Below are 20,372 nucleotides of genomic sequence, written 5' to 3'. Positions count from 1 at the left end.
CCAGAAGAAGGCAACAAAAATGGTACAGGGTTTGTGACATAAGACATATGAGAAGAGACTGGAAGACCTGGACATATATATGCTAGAGGAAAGAAAAGAAATGTCTGTATCATATCTTCTCTATAAGTATTTCAAAGATATATAAACAAACCTCTTCCAGAGACATGAATGTGGTAGAACAAGAGGACATGAATGGAGGTTACAGAGCGGTAGATTTAGGAATACTAAGTACATACATAAGTATTGCCATACTGGGAAAGACCAAAGGTCCATCGAGCCCAGCATCCTGTTTCCAACAGTGGCCAATCCAGGTCACAAATACCCGGCAAGATCCCAAAAATTGACAAAGCATTTTATACTGCTTATCCCAGAAACAGTGGATTTTCCCCAAGTCCACTTAATAACGGTCTATGGACTTTTCCTTCAGGCAGCCGTCCAAACCTTTTTTGAACTCCGCTAAGCCAACCGCCTTTACCACATTCTCTGGCAACGAATTCCAGAGTTTAATTACACGTTGAGTGAAGAAAATTTTTCTCAGATTCGTTTTAAATTTACTACATTGTAGCTTCATCGCATGCCCCCTAGTCCTAGTATTTTTGGAAAGCGTGAACAGACGCTTCACATCTACCCGTTCAACTCCACTCATTATTTTATAGACCTCTATCATATCTCCCCTCAGCCGCCTTTTCTCCAAGCTGAAGAGCCCTAGCCGCTTTAGCCTTTCCTCATAGGGAAGTCGTCCCACCCCCTTTATCATTTTCGTTGCCCTTCTCTGCACCTTTTCTAACTCCACTATATCTTTTTTGAGATATAGCGACCAGAATTGAACACAATTTTCGAGGTGCGGTCGCACCATGGAGCGATACCTCATTTTTGTTTTCCATTCCTTTCCTAATAATATCTAACATTCTATTTGCTTTCTTAGCCGCAGCAGCACACTGAGCAGAAGGTTTCAACGTATCATCGACGACGACACCTAGATCCCTTGGAACCTTGCATGATGTAGCTATAATTCGCGTTCCTCTTTCCCATATGCATCACTTTGCACTTGCTCACATTAAACGTCATCTGCCATTTAGATGCCCAGTCTCGTAAGGTCCTCTTGGAATTTTTCACAATCCTCCTGCGATTTAACAACTTTGAATGCCAGGAAATGAGAGGCCAGTGGATGCCTGAAGTCAAAAACAGTGAGGGAGTTCAAATATGCAAGGGGTAAACATAAGGTTTGCCTAAATAGGAAGATGACAAACAAAATATGGCTGCTGAGGTATTATGTTGGACAAGAGTAGCTGGGAACTAAGACCAGTGCTGGATGGACTTCTACGATCTATGTCCTGCAAATAGCAAAGAAAGATGAAGGTCAAGTCTGAGTACTGTATATCATTTTATTATCATATGTTATGAACGAGGGTGCTATGCATTTCAAGGTGGAGGGGAAAATATCTTAATGTTGTGATTAGCAAGTTAAATACTATTAGCAGTATTTCTGGTTATAAAATATTGTCCCAAGACTGCATCATATTCAACTATCTATATGTGGTTAGCATAATGGTAAATTGCCAACCAGTGTTTAAGAATGAACGACTATAACCTGCATAGAGTTGTGAGTGCGGCTTTGCCTTGCAGGCCAGGCTGGATGGACTGTGCAGGTCTTTATCTGCTGTCATTTACTGTGTTACCCTACTAGACCAGTCCATACCACAGACATACCTAAGCAGTTCCTTCTGAGTAGGGGGAAGACAAAGCCCTCTGAATAGAGGTGGGAAAATGTGGGATACAAATGCAACAAATAAATAAATAAAATAGCCCTTCCAAAGGCTGAATCTTGTCTGGAAACGATGTCAAGTTTGTAGTGCTTCACAAAGGAAATGTAAGGATGACCATGTTGCCACCCTGAAGCTACTTTCTGATGCTACCACATGAGTGTTGCCCATAATGTCAACTGAGTGAGTAGAATGCATCCTTAACCCTTTGGGCACTAGCTTACCACAGATAATGCAGGCTGCCTTGATTGAGTATAAGATACCAGATTTGGACGCCATGATCTCTTTCTATGGCCAATGGAAAAGAACAAATCTGACTTGCAGAAAGAGTTGGAGACCTCCAGGTAAGGGACGGGGGAATTGGGACTTGGATATACCGCCTTTCTGTGGTATTTTGCAACTACATTCAAAGCGGTTTATATATATATATATATATAGGTACTTATTTTGCACCTGGGGCAATGGAGGATTTGTGACTTGCCCATGGTCACAAGGAGCTGCAGTGGGAATCGAACCCAGTTCCCCAGGATCAAAGTCCGCTGCACTAACCACTAGGTGAGTCCTCCTAACATCTAGTTTGTGGAAATTCTTCTCCAACTCAGCCTTCTGTGCCTGAAAGGCTGGAAGAACCCTATCTGGCCGAGGTGGAAAGGAGAGAATATCTTAGGTAAAGGAAAGAACTGATCTAACTGAAAAGGACAAATCCCTGCAAGAGAGTGCCTGGAGTTCCCACACCCGATGAGCTGAACAAATGGCCACCAAATATACTGTCTTTGGACAAGTCTTTAAGGAATGCACACTGGCTCAAATGGGACACTGCTCTAAATATTCAGGACCAGATTGAGGTCCCACCGAGGAACAGCTGCTCTTCTGGGATCTTGCCAGGTACTTTGTGACCTGAATTGGCTGCTGTTGGAAACAAGATACTGGGCTTCATAGACCTTTGGTCTATCCAAATATGACAATGCTTATGTTCTTAAGTTAAGGAAGGGGGGGAGAGGAACAGGATGAACGTGTCCCGTCCTATCCCACCCCCCCAAAAAATAAAAATTTTTAACCTTGCTATATCCAAGCGAACAAATATTGGTAGTATGCAAGCACAACCACCTGAACCTTCAGGGAATTAAGCACCAGGCCCTCAACCAGGCCTTTCTGAAAAAATGTTAACATGGAAGAGAACTTACTCGACTGTAAGGACAGCTGGTGCTCTGCATATAAACACTCAAAAATCCTCCATGCTCTGATGAAGGCTAACAAGGCTGACTTACATTGGGACCTGAAGCAGAGTCGTGATCACCCGAAGCCAATAATCCTTGGAACTCAGGTGGCGCCTCTCAATGGCCAAGCTATAGGCCGGAATAGATGGGCTTTCCATCATCTCTGGGCCCTGCCTCAGCATCGCTTGGTCCCTCTGCTTCTCTTTTTGCAGGGGCCTACCATAAAGCTGTTAGAAATGGATTCTCAAGGATTCTCCAGGACCCCAGGCAGCAGGTCTCACTCCAGGAATAGGTGTTTTTGGCTGGCATTCCATTATATGCCGGGGGCCTCGGGACATAAGGGTAAGCAGGGGTCCCCTTTATGGGGAGTGCTGAGACCTAGGGCCCTTAACAGGCTCCACAGGCCCCAAGGGAACACCATGAGGGTTCATCAGACCCTCGAGGTAGAGATGGGCAGCAGATTCTTTCTGTTCCATCACAAGGTGGCCCTGATATCCTGAACTTCTAGGATTCACTGGTCCAAGGTTATCAGGGCCTTCTTGTGATGAAAGAGAAAAATCTGTTGCATACCTCCGAAGGTCTGGCGGACCATTGTGTTCCCTTGGGAGCTGTATAGACGGTTAAGGTTCTTGGGTCCTTAGTTCACTGCAATCCCCATAAGGAAAACCCCTGCTTGCCCTTAGGTCCTGAGGGCCTCAGCATATAGTGGCAGGCAAGCCAAAAACAACCTCCATTCCTGGGGTGAGACTTGTTGCCTGGGGCACAGGAGCCAACTTTTCAATATTATTGGGGGAGGGGAGACTAAACCCAATGGAAATTACCTCTCCTTGGACAAAGTCAAAAAGTTTGCTCAATATCGGGGGTGCTCAAGCACTCACACAAATGGCTCCTATGGACTGGGGTCCTGGAGAATCCTTGAGAATGACCTTTGGGTAGGCATTGAAGCCTGGGTTCTCCAAAATCCTTGGCCAGCTTCTTGAGGTCTACTCAGGTGTGCCTTAGAACATAACAGCCAAACTTGGTCAGACTAATGGTTCATCTAGCCCGGTATCCTGCTTCCAACAGTGGCCAATTCAGGCCAAATCTGCCGCCCAATGATGCAGCTAAAGCCACTTGCATAATACCATCACTAAATCAGAGCACAAAGCAATGCAGATCATAGACAGCATCTGTGAGGAAGGCAGCTCCATACTCCACACTGGCCGCCACTTCCGACTGAGGCAACTGCAGTGCCTATAGGAGGAGTGCCTGGGAATAGCAGTCTTCTTGGTCACCAGTGACCAGGGTGTTCACCCTGGTGAGACAAAATAACTCATCTAGTTCCTCACACTAAAGGGGGTACTGTTAGGCAAGGTATTTCATGCCCCTAAGGGGACCTTATGAAGCCGCTCACGTGGCTAGCACCATCTGAGACAAAGCCCAGTGAAGGAGAAAAGACTGGTGGGGGGAGGGGGGGCTTTCAGAGGCCTTCCAGGATTCTGTTCCCATCCAAATAGGGTCCTGCAGTGTGGAGGGTCTAGGAAGACAAACAAAAAGGTGATTCAACTCCTTCCTGCAGAACAGAGTTACTAATGGGGCTGTCACCTCATCCAAAGAAAAATCCTCCACCTCATCCTCCCCCAGCAGAGGGACACAAGGTGAATCTTCGTCTAGGTGTCAGCATCCTATGGAAGGCATGGGCCAGAGACCTGACCTAAAGAATCCTCCTTATCCCACCATGACTGCTTTTTGCTGCCCACTGGCCCTTTTTATGGTTCCTGGGGGCCCCCCTCTTTTCGGTCCCTATCACCTTTAAGTCCCAGTCCACCTACCAAGAGACAAGGAAGCAGTTCACAATGGCTCACACCCATTCTAGCATAAGCGGTCCCCCAAAAAACTCACTCCTGAACCATGCAGTGGAGGGCCATCTAACCCCCCCCCCCCCCTTCCATGAATGCCTCCTCCTCCCACAGCTCACACACACTTCAGAGGGACACTGCCAAGATGGCCACCATTCCCGCCAAAGCTGGGACAGCCATTGGTGCTCTGATGGCATGTGGAGGGCTCTCAAGAGTCCTCTTTGATGGTCCTGCTCCTATGAACTGGTAATGCGGTATCAGGCACAGCACCGGAACACACTGGGCAGAAAGTTGTGGCAGCACTACTCAGTTGCTTGCTTCTACAGGCCCCACAGTGCTAGGCCTGCAGCATGGGATTCAAGGGCTTGGCGGCAACTAACCTCTCCCCATCCCTGGCTTACCAGGACCCAGAATGGACTGATCCTGCTCCTGCTGCCTGTCCCAAAAGGCTTCACTGCCCAAACGTTCCCACTTCTTTAGAGAATAAAGTCAAATTCTGTTTTTTTCTTCAGTAGGCCAAGAGGGGTGAGAGAGAAGCCCTACTAACCTCTCCCCAGATAACAGGAGCACTCTGGGGACCTGTGCCAGTCAACCCAGTGACCTATAGCCCTTGGGCTACAGCTCGGGGGGCAAGGAGCCTCAACTGAGATTCCCTAGCTCCACTGGGGTATGTACCTTGATGGAGCAGCTCCTGAAGCAGGCCTTTTCTTTGGCAGCCCTAGGGGTGCAAGTCTCCATATATGGAGACTATATAGCCTGGGTACTCCTCCTGTTGACTTAGGCCAGGGCCTGTGAACAAGATAGTCAGACCTACACCACCAGCCCAACCTTGACATCTGATGTAGGTAAAGAAATACTGAAGTATTCCAGCCTAAATTACCTCATTATACCGGTAGACACTGCACAAGTTCAGTATCTCTACCTCCATCTGCTGGTTGGGAAGGAACACAATTTAATGTTATGGACTGGTCTAGTAGGATGCCCTGGTAGTTAATAAGATGGTCCTGCCACATCAGTGGCCTGTGTTCCAAATATGCTTCTGACCCCTAGCAATACTACTGCGAGACCACAACTTGGGTTCAGAAGCACCATTTTGATCCAGGCTGCTGATGGAAGAGAATCATCTAGGGATCACTTCTGACCCCCACAAGGGGAAGGGGTCTTCAGTAAGGATGTTGGGGGCCTTAGTACACTGCCCACAGCACAGATACAACTGTGCTATAGGCAGTAAACTTAAGATGCAGTAACTGCATACGCCAAATGTTGACCACATCCCCAACATTTACCACCAAGGCTTTGCAATTACAGTGCATTAATTTTTTACAATACATAATAACTGGAGAACTTTACTGCACTTAAATAAACAGTTCCTTGCTCTCTTTATTGTCCCTAAGAACATCGCCATTTCTTATCTTGTGCTTTTCAGCATTCATCTCTCCATCATTAATACTATTTCCTCTTAGTGCCGCCCTCATCATTACTCATTCATGTGTTCTCCTGTTTGCTCTCTCTACTTAGCCTTTCCTCCATGCTTTCTCCTGCCAGCCCCTCCTCACCTCTCTGTGCTTTCTCCTGTTAGTCCCTGAAACTTGTCATCCTTGTGTTCAGTGGAGCTGCTTGATCTGTGAAAGTTCCTGCGTGAATGTTTCCGCCGCGGTTGCTCCCTCTCTGAAACCTCGTCCTGTTCCAAAGCTTCATTTTCCACATAGGGGTAAGCGATCAAGTTAATGTATCCATCGCGGTCACCCTCAAAGCACACAGACACAACACCTGTGAGAAATATCAGATTTTAATATGATTTTTATTTATTAAAAACTTAACCCTCCTCCTGCAAGAACAAACCAGTTAATTAAAATTTTACAAAATAATCAAATTTAAAAAATGCATAATTACCTATTAAAAATTTCAATGACTCATTCTCTGTAAGTCTAATAACAGAACCATATTTTGAGCCTCTTTTTAAAGTAAAGAACTAGCTTCATCTCTTAGCTTATATGATTCTATAGCTTAGGTCCAATATAACTAAATTGGAAACGATCAAGTCAATATTCAGCCAATGAAAGGCAGCTTTTTTTTTTTAAACGCTGATTGCCTCAGGCAGAATTAAATCCCGATATTCAATGCTAGGCGCTGTCCAGCCACAGGTGCCGAATATCGGGGGATGACCGGCCAAGAATGTGCCAATGCCTTAACTGGATCCCAGCTGAATATTGGCCAGATTTGCATAAGGCACTATGCCAGTCTGATTACCTACCCCCCCCCCCCCCCCCCCGCCCAAATTTCCTTGCCATCAATACCAGTAATGCCAATACAAATTCTCTTGTATCCACAGAAACCATCATGTCATAATATCAGAAACAAATAAGCAGATCAGAACATACGTTAACTTATTTTACCCCCAACTCCCCAACTCCCCAACATCCAACCCACCCCAACCCGTCCTCCCCCCCCCCCCCCACGGTGAGCTGTTCAAATATTCAAGATGTAGCTTCGTCCCCTGGAGGGCAAGGTCAACCACAAGGGCTCCCATTGCGCACGGAATTTCCCACCCGCTACACTGTCCAGTGAGCGGACACTGCATCTTTCAAGCTTCATTTGTTGAAGTAGCTGTGCTCTCCAAAAGGCCAAAGGAGGTCTCAAATCAGACAGCCAGAACTTTAAAACAGTGGAGATCCCATATAAAGTCGCCAAACGGGTAAAGCTTTTGAACCCCTTGGGCGGTGGTCCAGTGTATTTATACTTGTAAAATAATAAAAGGGGATCATAGACCAAAGTACACCCCCAAAGTTGTTGTAATGAATGAATGACAGCCCTCCAAATCTCCACAACTAAGGAGCACAACCAAAACATATGACCCCAACTAGCAGCCCCACCCCCACATTTTGGACAGGTCCCATCACAGGATTCTATCACTCGGGCAGCCCTCTTTGGTGGCATGTATGTTCTTAATCGTTCACACTGTGGAACCGGCAAGTGCATCCGATACAAGTTCCCTATAAAATCCTTACATATATCGGATGAAATTGCACTGCCCAAGTCTTCTAACCAGTCTCGGGCCAAACGCACATAATCTATTTCGGAGGTAGAGTCTTTTAATTGCTGGTGGTGGAACCTTAAAGGAACCAACAACTGAGCCCCCAATGAATAAGTCACTGTTAGGACATCCACCACATCTTCCTTAAGGTCCGTCCACAACAAGGAAGACACGTAGTGTTTCAATTGGAGATAAGCAAAATAATGCCTCCCCTGTATACCAAATTCCTCCACCAGACTGGCAAGAGGCTTTAGCTTCCCCTCTTCGTTGACCACCTGGGACAGATAAATAATTTCCTGAGTTGCCCATTGACTGAAAATACCATTGCCCTGCCCCAGTGGAAAATCTGGATTATTACAGAGGGAAAGCAGAGGGTGGTTTTTGCCGTAAAGTGATGCCTCCTACACACCCACCTCCACGTGGCTCTAAGCGACTGCAACAAGGGATGCTTCCGAAACGCCTGCTGAGGTAATCGGTTACCCGAATGTAAAAGGTAACTGAAATGTGTCCTGGGAAAGATGGATGTCTCTACCTCCGTGATGGAGAACTCCTTAGTGCCCCGATACCAATCGTTAATGTGGTGCATCGCGCAGGCTATCGAAAAATTTCTCACACTCAAAATCCCCATCCTCCCCTGTTCCCGTGGGGTCGTGATCACCGACATTGGCAATCTAGGGCGCTTACCTTGCCACAAAAAACTTTGAATAAGCCCGTTCATGAGCTTCTCTTCCTTACCCCTCAGGCAGCTGTTGGAAGAGATAAAGCCATCTTGGGGCCATGAGCATGTTAAAGAGCGCGATGCGCCCCCCACAGCAAAAGCGGCAGGGCCCGCCACAAGGCCAGCTTGTGTCTCTTGCACTCCACCATTGGACCAACATTGATTCTGTACAAGGAGGTCAGATCCCGTGGAATATACCTAAATATTTTAAATCATTTTCTGCCCATTTTAACGGGAAGTCTCCCTGCCACCCCACGCGTAGTGTATTATCTACGGCCAAAGCACAGGATTTCTGTAAATTTAAGGAGAATCCGGAAAGCCCTCCATACCATCTCAACACTTCTAAGGTATACTGCAGAGAGGACTGGGGTCCCGCAAGGCCAATAAAATGTCATCCGCATAAGCTAAGGTCTTTACCTCCTCCACACCAATGCGCACCCCCTTGATCTCCCCTGGACTCATTCAGCATCCGTATCAACGGATCCGTATCCGTATCAATGAAAGATCAAAGAGGAACGGAGACAGGGGACACCCCTGCCTCGTTCCTCTCTGGACCGGGAACCATTCTGATCGACTTCCATTTGCAACAATCTGCGCTCCCAGACCTTTATATAACACCCAAATAATCTGCATAGCCTCCCTCGGGAACGCCATCCACTCCAATACCTGAAACAAATATCCCCAATCTACATCATCAAACGCCTTGGCAGCGTCCAGACTAACCAGCATAAGGGGATCATTATTACTTGTACAATGTGCCATGGCTAGGAGAATTCGTCGCACGTTTAAGACCGAATGTCGTTTGGGGACAAATCCCACCTGCGCGGAGCTTATTAAAGTTGGAATACGCTCCGCCAATCTATTAGCCATGATCTTAGCAAGAAGCTTAATGTCCACGTTAATGAGGGAAATTGGCCGGTATGAGTCAGGGTCTACCGCCAACTTCCCCGGCTTAAGCAACGAGATCAAAGCCGTGTTTTCATATTTGGGGAACTCCTCTACCTCCATCACTTCTTGAAAGTAGTCTAGTAAAGTCGGGATCAGTGGGAAATTGTAATGTTTTATAAAATTCTCCAGAGAATCCATCAATCCCAGGCGCTGAGCAAGATTTTAGTTTGCGAATAGCCTTCTGAAGCTCTCTCGGTTGTAAAGGCAGAGCCAAGCATTCACGAGCCTCTGGGGCCAACTTGGGCACCCCGGCCGCAGTCAGGAAGTCATCCACCGCCTTACAAGAGGGAGTGCCATCTGGAGTATAAAGATCTCTAAAATAATTCTTTAGCAGGTGTAACATGTCTGGTGTTTTAGTCACTATCTCCCCCTCCGTATTCCTCAAAGCAGTATTAGTGCGGTTCCCGGCCCAAGACCGAACTATCTTCGCTAGTAGACCCCCTGTCGATTGCCATATTTTTGTAATCTATAAATGAGGCCTTTTTGGGTTTGCTCATGTATTAAAGAATTTAATGTGGCCTGGAGAGCCTCATAATTATCTCTATTAGATTGGGTTGGAGAATTTATATATGTGCGCTTGGCCCTGCCCAACTGGCCCAATAGATTGAGAATACTGGCTGCAATTTTCCTCCGTCTGGCAGTTATATATGAAATGACCTCTCCCCTCATTACTGCCTTTGCTGTGCACCAAAACAAACCCGGGTCTGATCTATGCTGGTGATTATGCAGGGAGAACTCCTCCCATTTCTGGTGTAAAAACCCCGTAAAGTCTGTATCTTTTACTAGGTAACTTGGGAATCTCCAAATTCTGGCTGCCTGACTCTCTACCTGACCAGCCATGCTGAGCCATACCGGGGAGTGGTCTGAAATCATTTCTTGCTCTATTCCAGCTGCTGTGACACAGGAAAAGAGAGGGGCAGACACGAACAGGTAATCCAGTCAGGCCCAAGTCCCATGGGCTTGAGACCTGTGCGTGTAGTCCCGGACCTCCGGATGCAGGGACCTCCAGGCATCCACCACCCCAAGGGAAGTGGCAAAAGACGAAAGGATCCCCTGATTCCCCCCGCAGTCCAACCTCACACTCCGTCTTCACGTACAGTCTACTTCAGTGTTCATTAGGGCATTCATATCCCCCAAAATTATTAGCATTTTATCCCGACAGGGTAGCAAGGCTTGTAGCAACCCCGGAAAGAAATCCGGAGTGGAGGGAGTGGGTGCATAAACTGATAAATATACTTCTGTCCCCTGCAAATTCAGCTTCACCAACAAATATCGCCCATTGTCATCATGCAAAATAAGTTCAGATGAATAAACAAGATGTTTACGGTACAAAATTGCCACTCCCCCCTTTCTCATACCAGAGGACACAATCTACTTGTCCCACCCATGCTCTCTGTAATTTCTTATGTTCCGCATCTGAAAGCCTGGTTTCCTGTATGCAGGCTATGTCCACTTCAAGCCTCTTCAAATGTGTTAGGATTTTCCTCCGCTTCATCGGAGAGGAAATTCCCCCCACATTCCATGTAATTATTTTATATGAAGAAGACCCATCTGTCAAAATGCTCAGCTAAAGATGGCAACAGTTGAATTGTAGTGAGTCTGGGGGCCCAGCCCTTCCCCCAAACCCGTCCTCTCCTCCCCATTAATGTTGTAAAAAATCAAACCCCGTCCATCCAAAGCAAGAATCCACAGCTCATCTCCCCCCCCCCTCCAAGCCAGAACAGCCACCCTCGTCTATCCCTCGCATCCCCTCCCCCTTCCAACCACCCCTTACCCCTTCCTGCCCTCTCCAAAACCCCCTCTCCCTTTCAGAACTATCCCCCTCAAAACCCCGTCCCTCCCGCCCCCCCCCCCCCCCAAAGAAACTGTCTAAGAGTGGCGCCTCTATCGCGTCACCAAAGTCACATTTCTGCAAGACTCCCCGCTCCTCTCTAAATGTACAACTTACTGTACCACATGAGAAACAGTGAATTAAACAATCAACCAGTCTTTCAAAGTTCAGTCTCGGCGCTGCTGATCCACAAAGCCCAACACCTCCGCAGACACAGGATCCACCCTGCCGCACTCCAGGTCCTGAGTCTCATGGGGCACCCCCCTGGTTACCCAGCTCTCGATTTATAAAGTCCAAAGCCAGTTTCTCAGAGCCAAACGAGCTCCATTTGCCATCCTTCTGAATTTTTAGGACTGCTGGATATGTCGGGGCAAAACGAATCTTCTTTTCTGCTAGGGCAGAGCAGACAGGATGAAACCGTCTCCTCTTCTCCTGTAGGCCTGCAGAGTAGTCAGGAAAGATCAGGATCTGCTTGCCATCATTTTGTAGGGTGTCTCTTTTAGATTTATATCCTTGCATGATCTCTTCCTTATGAATAAAATTATGAATTTTTATTATGACATCCCTGGGCTTCAGCTTCTCAGCCTGCAATCTCCCGAGCCTGTGAGCCCGCTCAATGCAGAAACCCCCACTGCTATCCGAAAATGCAATTTCTTGCTGCAGTCATTTTTCCAGCAGGGGCCCAAGGCATTTTTCTGTAACAGACTCGGGAATACCAACAAGCCTCAGATTAGAGTGACGCGCTCTGTTCTCCAAATCCTCCAGTTTCTCGGCTTGTGCTTTGAGCTGCATTTCTAACTATGCCACTCTCAGTGCAGTAGAATTCCACGTGTCATCCAGAGTAGATACTCACTGTTCCAAATCGTGAGTGCGCTTCGATATTTCTACTAGGCTCGCATCTAGCTTCCCCAGTTGATTCGCCAACGATTCAAATCATGGTTCCAGGGCAGCCCCGACCGCTGTTGTTATCTGAGCTAGCTGCCGTTCTGAAAATTCAGCGTGCATTTCCAGCCCACCATCCGCCATCTTGGGTTCCGCAGGCGTCGGTGAGAGCTTCCCTTTCTCCACCTTTACGTTCCGTTTAGATGTTCCAGCCGGCATAGAGATCAAAAAGTGGTCCACACACACCCACAATCACTCGAGTTGGTGTAAAATCGTTCTTTGAAGCCCTTCCAGGTAATTATTGTATAATGAGAGAAGCGAGACCCCCCGAGCTCAGCTTCTACGCTGTTACCGCTCCCAGCGCATCACGTGACCTCCTTAAAAACTGATTAAAAGATAGAAAACAGAGAATAGGGTTAAATGGTCAGTATTCTCAATGGAGAAGGGTAGATAGTGGGGTTCCCCAGCGGTCTGTGCTGGAACAGATGTTTTTTAGCATATTTATAAATGATCTAGAGATGGGAATAACTAGTGAGGTAATTACATTTGCCGATGACACAAAGTTATTCAAAGTTCTTAAATCACAAGAGGTTTGTGAAAAATTGCAAGAGGACCTTACCAAATTGACAGATGACTTTTAATGTGAGCAAGTGCAAAGTGATACATGTGGAACAGAGGAACCCAAAACATGCAAGGTTCCACATTAGAAGTAACCGACCAGGAAAATTATCTAGGTGTCATCGTTGATATGTTGAAACCCTCTGCTCAGTGTGCAGACGCAGCCAAGAAAGCAAACAGAATGTTAGGAATTATTAGGGAAGGAAAACAAAAATGAGGATGTTCTAATACCTTTGTATCACTCCATGGTATGACCACAACTTGAATATTATGTGCCATATGATCACTATCTTAAAAAAAAATTACACACACACACATATATATATGTATATATGGGAAAATTAGGTTCTTTGGTAATTTTCTTTCCTTTAGTCACAGCAGATGAATCCATTACAAATGGGTTGTGTCCACCTACCAGCAGGGGGAGATAGAGAACACTGGAAACCATAATGCCTCTAGGACGGCTAGCTCCATCTGCCTCTCAGTATTTTGAAGCTTCCAAAGCAGTGTTAAACCGCAAAGTAGCATAACATGAACTTTCCTCACAGCGAACGAACGCCCCAGAACAGGAGCAATAACACAAAGGAGGGACAAACTCAACCTCCTGTAGTAGAACAGAAATCCTGAAGACTGTTTACCAACTTCTCCCAATGAGGGAACATGTCTGCAGGAAAAACTGAACACAAAACAGAGTCAATCAGGGAGGGATCATGGATTCATCTGCTATGACTAAAGGAAAGAAAATTACCAAGGTAAGAACCTAATTTTCCCTTCCTTGTCATCAGCAGCAGATGAATCAATTATGAATGGGATGTATCAAAGCAATCTCTAGATCAGTGATGGCGAACCTAGGGCACGCAGAGCCCTCTCTGTTGGCACGCGCGCCGTCGCTGGTCCGTCCGTCCTCCCTCCCACCAAGCACCAGGCCGCTCTCCCTCCTCTGAAATTTAAAAGGCATACCTGGTCGGGGTTAAGGCGGTATCGGCAGCGAAAACTGTGTTGTTTGCTTGGCGCGTCTTCGGCCTTCCCATCTGTCTCTCAAGCTCTGGTCCAACCCTCATTTCCTGTTTCCGCAACAGCGGGACCAGAGCTTGAGAGACAGAAGGGAAGGCTGAAGGCGTGCAGAGAAAACAACACACCTTTCGCAGCCACTGCCGACGCCACCTTAACCCCGACCAGGAATGCCTTTTAAATTTCGGAGGAGGGGGGGCCCTGGTGCTCGGAGGGAGGGAGGGAGGCCTGGTGCTGGATGCTGGGAGTCCTGATGCTGGGTGCTGGGCAGGAGAAAAGGGTGGCTGGACATGGAAGGAGGGCAAGAAATGAAGAAGAAAGGAGGAAAGTAAAGAAATAAATGGAAAGGAAGCCCTGGAAACGGAGTTAAGAGAATAGATAGAGAGCAGCAGAATCAGAGACTAGGACCAATATGGATAGAAAAACAAAATCACCAGACAACAAAGGTAGAAAAAATCATTTTATTTTCATTTGAGTGTTTGGAATATGTCCAATTTGAGAATTTACATCTGCTGTCTTATTTTGCACTGGGTATACTGGAGCTGTAACAGCTTACAGAAATGATTTATAATGAAAAAAAATCATGTTATTTTTTTCTCCTATACTAGTATAATATTTTCAATAATGTATGTTTATATGCGCCAAGGCTGGTGTAAGGGGTGTGGCTATCATAGGGGTGGAGTCATATGTGGTGACCCCGCCCATGAGTACCGGCACCTGTTATTCAGGTTAAATTGCCCTGTTGGCACTTTGCGATAAATAATTAGATTTTGGGTTGCTGTTTGGGCACTCGGTCTCTGAAAGGTTCGCCGTCACTGCCCTAGATAGAGCGGGAACAAGCCACACCAGGTGCAAGCACTTGTGCTCCAAAAAGCGCATCCTTCCTGGCAGCCACATCCAGCCTGTAATGACGGGCAAAAGAGAGCTTAGAAGCCCAAGTAGCTGGACTACATATCTCTTGAAGAGAGAGTGCTCCCGTTTCAGCCCAAGAGGATGAAATCGCTCTTGTGGAATGTGCCTTAAAGGCGTCAGGCGGAGGCCGGCCAGATAGCAGATATGCAGAAAAAAATGTCATCCTTAAGCCAACGGGCTATAGGGGCTTTAGACGCTGGAGACCCTCTGCGAGGACCTGACAACAATACAAAAAGGTGCTCAGAGGTCCTGAAAGCATTTGACATCTGCAGATACTGCAACAGAGCCCTGCGCACATCCAGAAGGTGCAACTGCCCAAAATATTCTGGAAACTCCTCCCTAGTAAAGGAGGGCAGATAAATAGGCTGATTTAGGTGAAACGCTGAAACCACCATAGGCAGGAAGGAAGGCACTGTAAGTACCATTACTCCGGACTCTGAGAATTGCAGAAATGGGTCTCGACAGGACAGCGCCTGGAGCTCAGACACCCGTCTCGCCGATGTAATGGCCACCAAAAAGACCGTCTTTAAGGTCACATCCTTCTCCGAAGCTCGCCTCAGCGGCTCGAAGGGCGAACACTGAAGGGCCTTTAATACTAGCCCCAGGTTCCAAGCCGGACAAGGGAGCCAAAGCACCCCTCTAAGAAACCATGCAATGTCCGGATGCGCAGCCAGGGAGAGGCCCGAGACCTTCCCCTGAAAACATGCCAGGGCTGCCATTTGAACACGCAGGGAAATTATAAGTACATAAGTAATGCCATACTGGGAAAAGACCAAGGGTCCATCGAGCCCAGCATCTTGTCCACGACAGCGGCCAATCCAGGCCAAGGGCACCTGGCAAGCTTCCCAACGTACAAACATTCTATACATGTTATTCCTGGAATTTTGGAGTTTTCCAAGTCCGTTTAGTAGCGGTTTATGGACTTGTCCTTTAGGAAACCATCCAACCCCTTTTTAAACTCTGCTAAGCTAACCGCCTTCACCACATTTTCCGGCAATGAATTCCAGAGTTTAATTACACGTTGGGTGAAGAAAACTTTTCTCCGATTTGTTTTAAATTTACTACACTGTAGTTTAATCGCATGCCCCCTAGTCCTAGTATTTTTGGAAAGCGTGAACAGACGCTTCACATCCACCTGTTCCACTCCACTCATTATTTTATATACCTCTATCATGTCTCTCCTCAGCCGTCTCTTCTCTAAGCTGAATAGCCCTAGCCTCCTTAGTCTTTCTTCATAGGGAAGTCGTCCTTCGCTGCACCTTTTCCAATTCTACTATATCTTTCTTGAGATGCGGCGACCAGAATTGAACACAATACTCAAGGTGCGGTCGCACCATGGAGCGATACAATGGCATTATAACATCCTCACACCTGTTTTTCATACCTTTCCTAATAATACCCAACATTCTATTCGCTTTCCTAGCCGCAGCAGCACACTGAGCAGAAGGTTTCAGTGTGTTATCGACGACGACACCCATATCCCTTTCTTGGTCCGTAACTCCTAACATGGAACCTTGCATGACGTAGCTATAATTCGGGTTCTTTTTTCCCCACATGCATCACCTTGCACTTGCTCCCATTAAACGTCATCTGCCATTTAGCCGCCCAGTCTCCCAGTCTCGTAAGGTCCTCTTGTAATTTTTCACAATCCTGTCGCGAGTTAACGACTTTGAATAACTTTGTGTCATCAGCAAATTTAATTACCTCGCTAGTTACTCCCATCTCTAAATCATTTATAAATATATTAAAAAGCAGCGGTCCTAGCACAGACCCCTGAGGAACCCCACTAACTACCCTTCTTCACTGTGAATACTGCCCATTTAACCCCACTCTCTGTTTCCTATCCTTCAACCAGTTTTTAATCCACAATAGGACATTTCCTCCTATCCCATGACCCTCCAATTTCCTCTGTAGCCTTTCATGAGGTACCTTTTCAAACGCCTTTTGAAAATCCAGATACACAAAATCAACCGGCTCCCTTCTGTCCACATGTTTGTTTACTCCTTCAAAGAATTGAAGTAAATTGGTCAGGCAAGATTTCCCCACACAAAAGCCGTGCTGACTCAGTCTCAGTAATCCATGTCCTCGGATGTGCTCTGTAATTTTGATTTTAATAATAGCCTCTACCATTTTCCTCGGCACCGACGTCAGACTCACCGGTCTATAATTTCCCAGATCTCCCCTGGAACTTTTTTTAAAAATAGGCGTTACATTGGCCACCCTCCAATCTTCCGGTACCACGCTCAATTTTAAGGATAAGTTGCATATCACTAGCAGTAGCTCCGCAAGCTCATTTTTCAGTTCTATCAGTACTCTAGGATGAATACCATCCGGTCCAGGAGATTTGCTACTCTTCAGTTTGGCGAACTGCCCCATTACGTCCTCCAGGTTTACCGTGAAGTCAGTAAGTTTCTCCGACTCGTCCGCTTGAAATACCATTTCCGACACCGGTAAAGAATTCATTCAGTCTCTCCGCTACGTCTTTGTCTTCCTTGATCGCCCCTTTTACCCCTCGGTCATCCAGCGGCCCAACCGATTCTTTTGCCGGCTTCCTGCTTTTAATATACCGAAAAATTTTTTTACTATGTTTTTTTGCCTCTAATGCTATCTTTTTTTTGTAATCCCTCTTGGCCTTCTTTATCTGCGCCTTGCATTTGCTTTGACACTCCTTATGCTGCTTCTTGTTATTTTCAGACGTTTCCTTCTTCCATTTTCTGAAGGCGTTTCTTTTAGCCCCAATAGCTTCCTTCACCTCACTTTTCAACCAGGCCGGCTGTCTTTTGGAGTTCCGTCTTTCTTTTCTAATTCGCGGAATATGTATGGCCTGGGCCTCCAGGATGGTATTTTTGAACAGCGTCCACGCCTGTTGTACAGTTTTTACTCTCTCAGTTGCCCCCCCTAAGTTTTTTTTTTACCGTTCTTCTCATTTTATCATAGTCTCCTTTTTTAAAGTTAAACGCTAACGTATTTGACTTTGTGTGTACAGTTACTTCAAGGTCAATATCAAAACTGATCATATTATGGTCACTGTTATCAAGCGGCCCCAGTACCATAACGTCCCTCACCAGATCATGCACTCCACTAAGGACCAAGTCTAGAATTTTTCCTTCTCTCGTCGGCTCCTGCACCAGTTGCTCCATAAAGCTGTCCTTGATTTCATCAAGGAATTGTATCTCTGTAGCGTGTCCCGATGTTACATTTACCCAGTCTATATTTGGATAATTGAAGTCACCCATTATCATCACATTGCCCATTTTGTTCGCGTCTCTGATTTCTTTTATCATTTCTGTGTCTACCTGCTCATCCTGGCGAGGAGGACGGTAGTACACTCCTATCACCGTTTTTTCCCCTTTTATACATGGAATTTCAACCCACAATGATTCAAAGGTGTGATTTGTGTCCTGCTGAATTTGTAATCTATCTGAGTCAAGGCTCTTGTTAATATACAATGCTACCCCCTCCACCAGTCCGGTCCACCCTATCACTACGATATACTTTGTACCCCGGTATGACAGTGTCCCACTGGTTATCCTCCTTCCACCAGGTCTCAGTAATGCCTATTATATCCAATTTTTCGTTTAGTGCAATATATTCCAACTCTCCCATCTTATTTCTTAGACTCCTAGCATTTGCATATAGACATTTCAGAGTATGCTTGTTGTTCTTATTTGCATGATGCTTAGTACCTGACACTATTGATTTGACATCTTTTGTCTGATCTTTAGTTGTATTTAAGGGCACCTGGTCTACCACGGTCTGTTGTGCAACCTCACTATCCAGAAACCCTATCTTCCCTGTTTGTGAGGTATCTTTGCAAGATACCTTTTCCCGAACCATGCGCTTTTGAGCGACTGTCGGCCTTCCCCCCCATTTCTAGTTTAAAAGCTGCTCTATCTCCTTTTTAAATGCCGACGCCAGCAGCCTGGTCCCACCCTGGTTAAGGTGGAGCCCATCCTTTCGGAATAGGCTCCCCCTTCCCCAGAATGTTGCCCAGTTCCTAACAAATCTAAAACCCTCCTCCCTGCACCATCGTCTCATCCACGCATTGAGATTCTGGAGCTCTGCCTGTCTCTTGGACCCTGCACGTGGAACAGGTAGTATTTCAGAAAATGCTACCCTAGAGGATCTGGATTTGAGCTTTCTACCTAAGAGCCTAAATTTGACTTCCAGAACCTCTCTCCCACATTTTCCTGTGTCATTGGTACCCACATGTACCAAGACAGCGGACTCCTCCCCAGCACTATCTAAAATCCTATCTAGGTGACGAGTGAGGTCCGCCATCTTCGCACCAGGCAGGCAAGTCACCAGGCGATCCTCACGTCCACCAGCCACCCAGCTATCTATATGCCTAATGATCGAATCACCAACTACAACAGCTGTCCTAACCTTTCCCTCCCGGGCAGCACTTGGAGACATATCCTCGGTGCGAGAGGATAGTACATCCCCTGGTGGGCAGGTCCTGGCTACAGGAGTACTTCCTACTTCACCAGGGTGATGCTCTCCTTTTAGGAGACCTCCCTCCTCCAAGGTAGCACAAGGGCTGCTAGACTGGAGGTGGGACTTCTCTACAACATCCCTGTAGGTCTCCTCTATGTACCTCTCTGTCTCCCTCAGCTCCACCAAGTCTGCTACTCTAGCCTCAAGAGAACGGACACGTTCTCTAAGAGCTAGGAGCTCTTTGCATCGGGCGCAAACATATGACATCTCACCAACTGGGAGATAATCATACATGTGACACTCAATGCAAAAGACTGGATAGCACCCCTCTCGCTGCTGGACTGCTGACTCCATCTTAGTGTTTTTGAGTTTTTCAATAATTTGCTATAGTATTAAGGATATTAGCCTAATATAAAAGTTTCTTTTACTTTATATAGTATATTGTATGATTTATTTAGTATTTCCTTCTTAGATGGTGATGAAATGTATTTAAAACTCTATAAGAGCACTCCTTGCTTGTTACCCTAATTACAATAACTGACTATAAATGAGGAGTCCTAGGGGTGGGGGAAATACTAAATTAGATCCTGCAGTGGCTGTTAGATTCTATCTGTTAATGCTGTGGTACAAAGCTTTTAAAACTAAGTGGAAAAGAGTATGGAGATTAGCTGTTGTACACCATCCTGCAAAAAGTCAAGTATCGGCAAGACAGAAGCCCGCATGGGTGTGATTGCTCTAGAAGCAAACCAAGCCTCAACTGGCGCCAGATCCGAGCATAGGCCACGGAAGTGGAACGCTTGCGGGCCTGCAAGAGAGTGGAGATGACCTTGTTAGAATAGCCCTTGTCTCTCAATTGCGCCCTCTCAATAGCCATGCCGTTAAGACCAAAGTGGCATGGATCCTCAATGGTCACCGGGCCCTGCGTCAACAGGTTCGGTACCAGAGGCAAAGGAAGGGGAGCCTCCACCAGCATCCGCCGGAGGTCCGCATACCACGGCCACCTGGGCCAATCCGAGGCAATGAGTATCACCACTCCTTGATGCAGCCGAATTCGCAGGAGTCGCCGCCCTATTAAGGGCCAAGAAGGGAACACATACAGGAGGCCCGGAGGCCAGGGTTGAGCAAAGGCATCCAACCCCGCCGAGCGAGGATCTCTTCGTCTG

At 46.6% G+C, this 20,372-nt stretch overlaps 1 protein-coding gene across 1 annotated transcript in view; it reads right to left on the bottom strand.

The window, feature by feature from the left end:
* IP6K1 (inositol hexakisphosphate kinase 1) overlaps positions 1-20,372 on the bottom strand; it is a 157,519-nt gene that overhangs the window by 97,373 nt on the left and 39,774 nt on the right. The window contains exon 3 of the mRNA XM_030205291.1: positions 6,375-6,588. Coding sequence (XP_030061151.1) covers positions 6,375-6,588 — 214 coding nt within the window. The remainder of the gene's footprint in view (positions 1-6,374; positions 6,589-20,372) is intronic.

This window comes from Microcaecilia unicolor, chromosome 6, assembly GCF_901765095.1.
Source record: "Microcaecilia unicolor chromosome 6, aMicUni1.1, whole genome shotgun sequence".
NCBI lineage: Eukaryota > Metazoa > Chordata > Amphibia > Gymnophiona > Siphonopidae > Microcaecilia > Microcaecilia unicolor.
The sequence above is the reverse complement of the archived record's forward strand: the minus strand, read 5'-3'. Positions and strand labels throughout refer to the sequence as shown.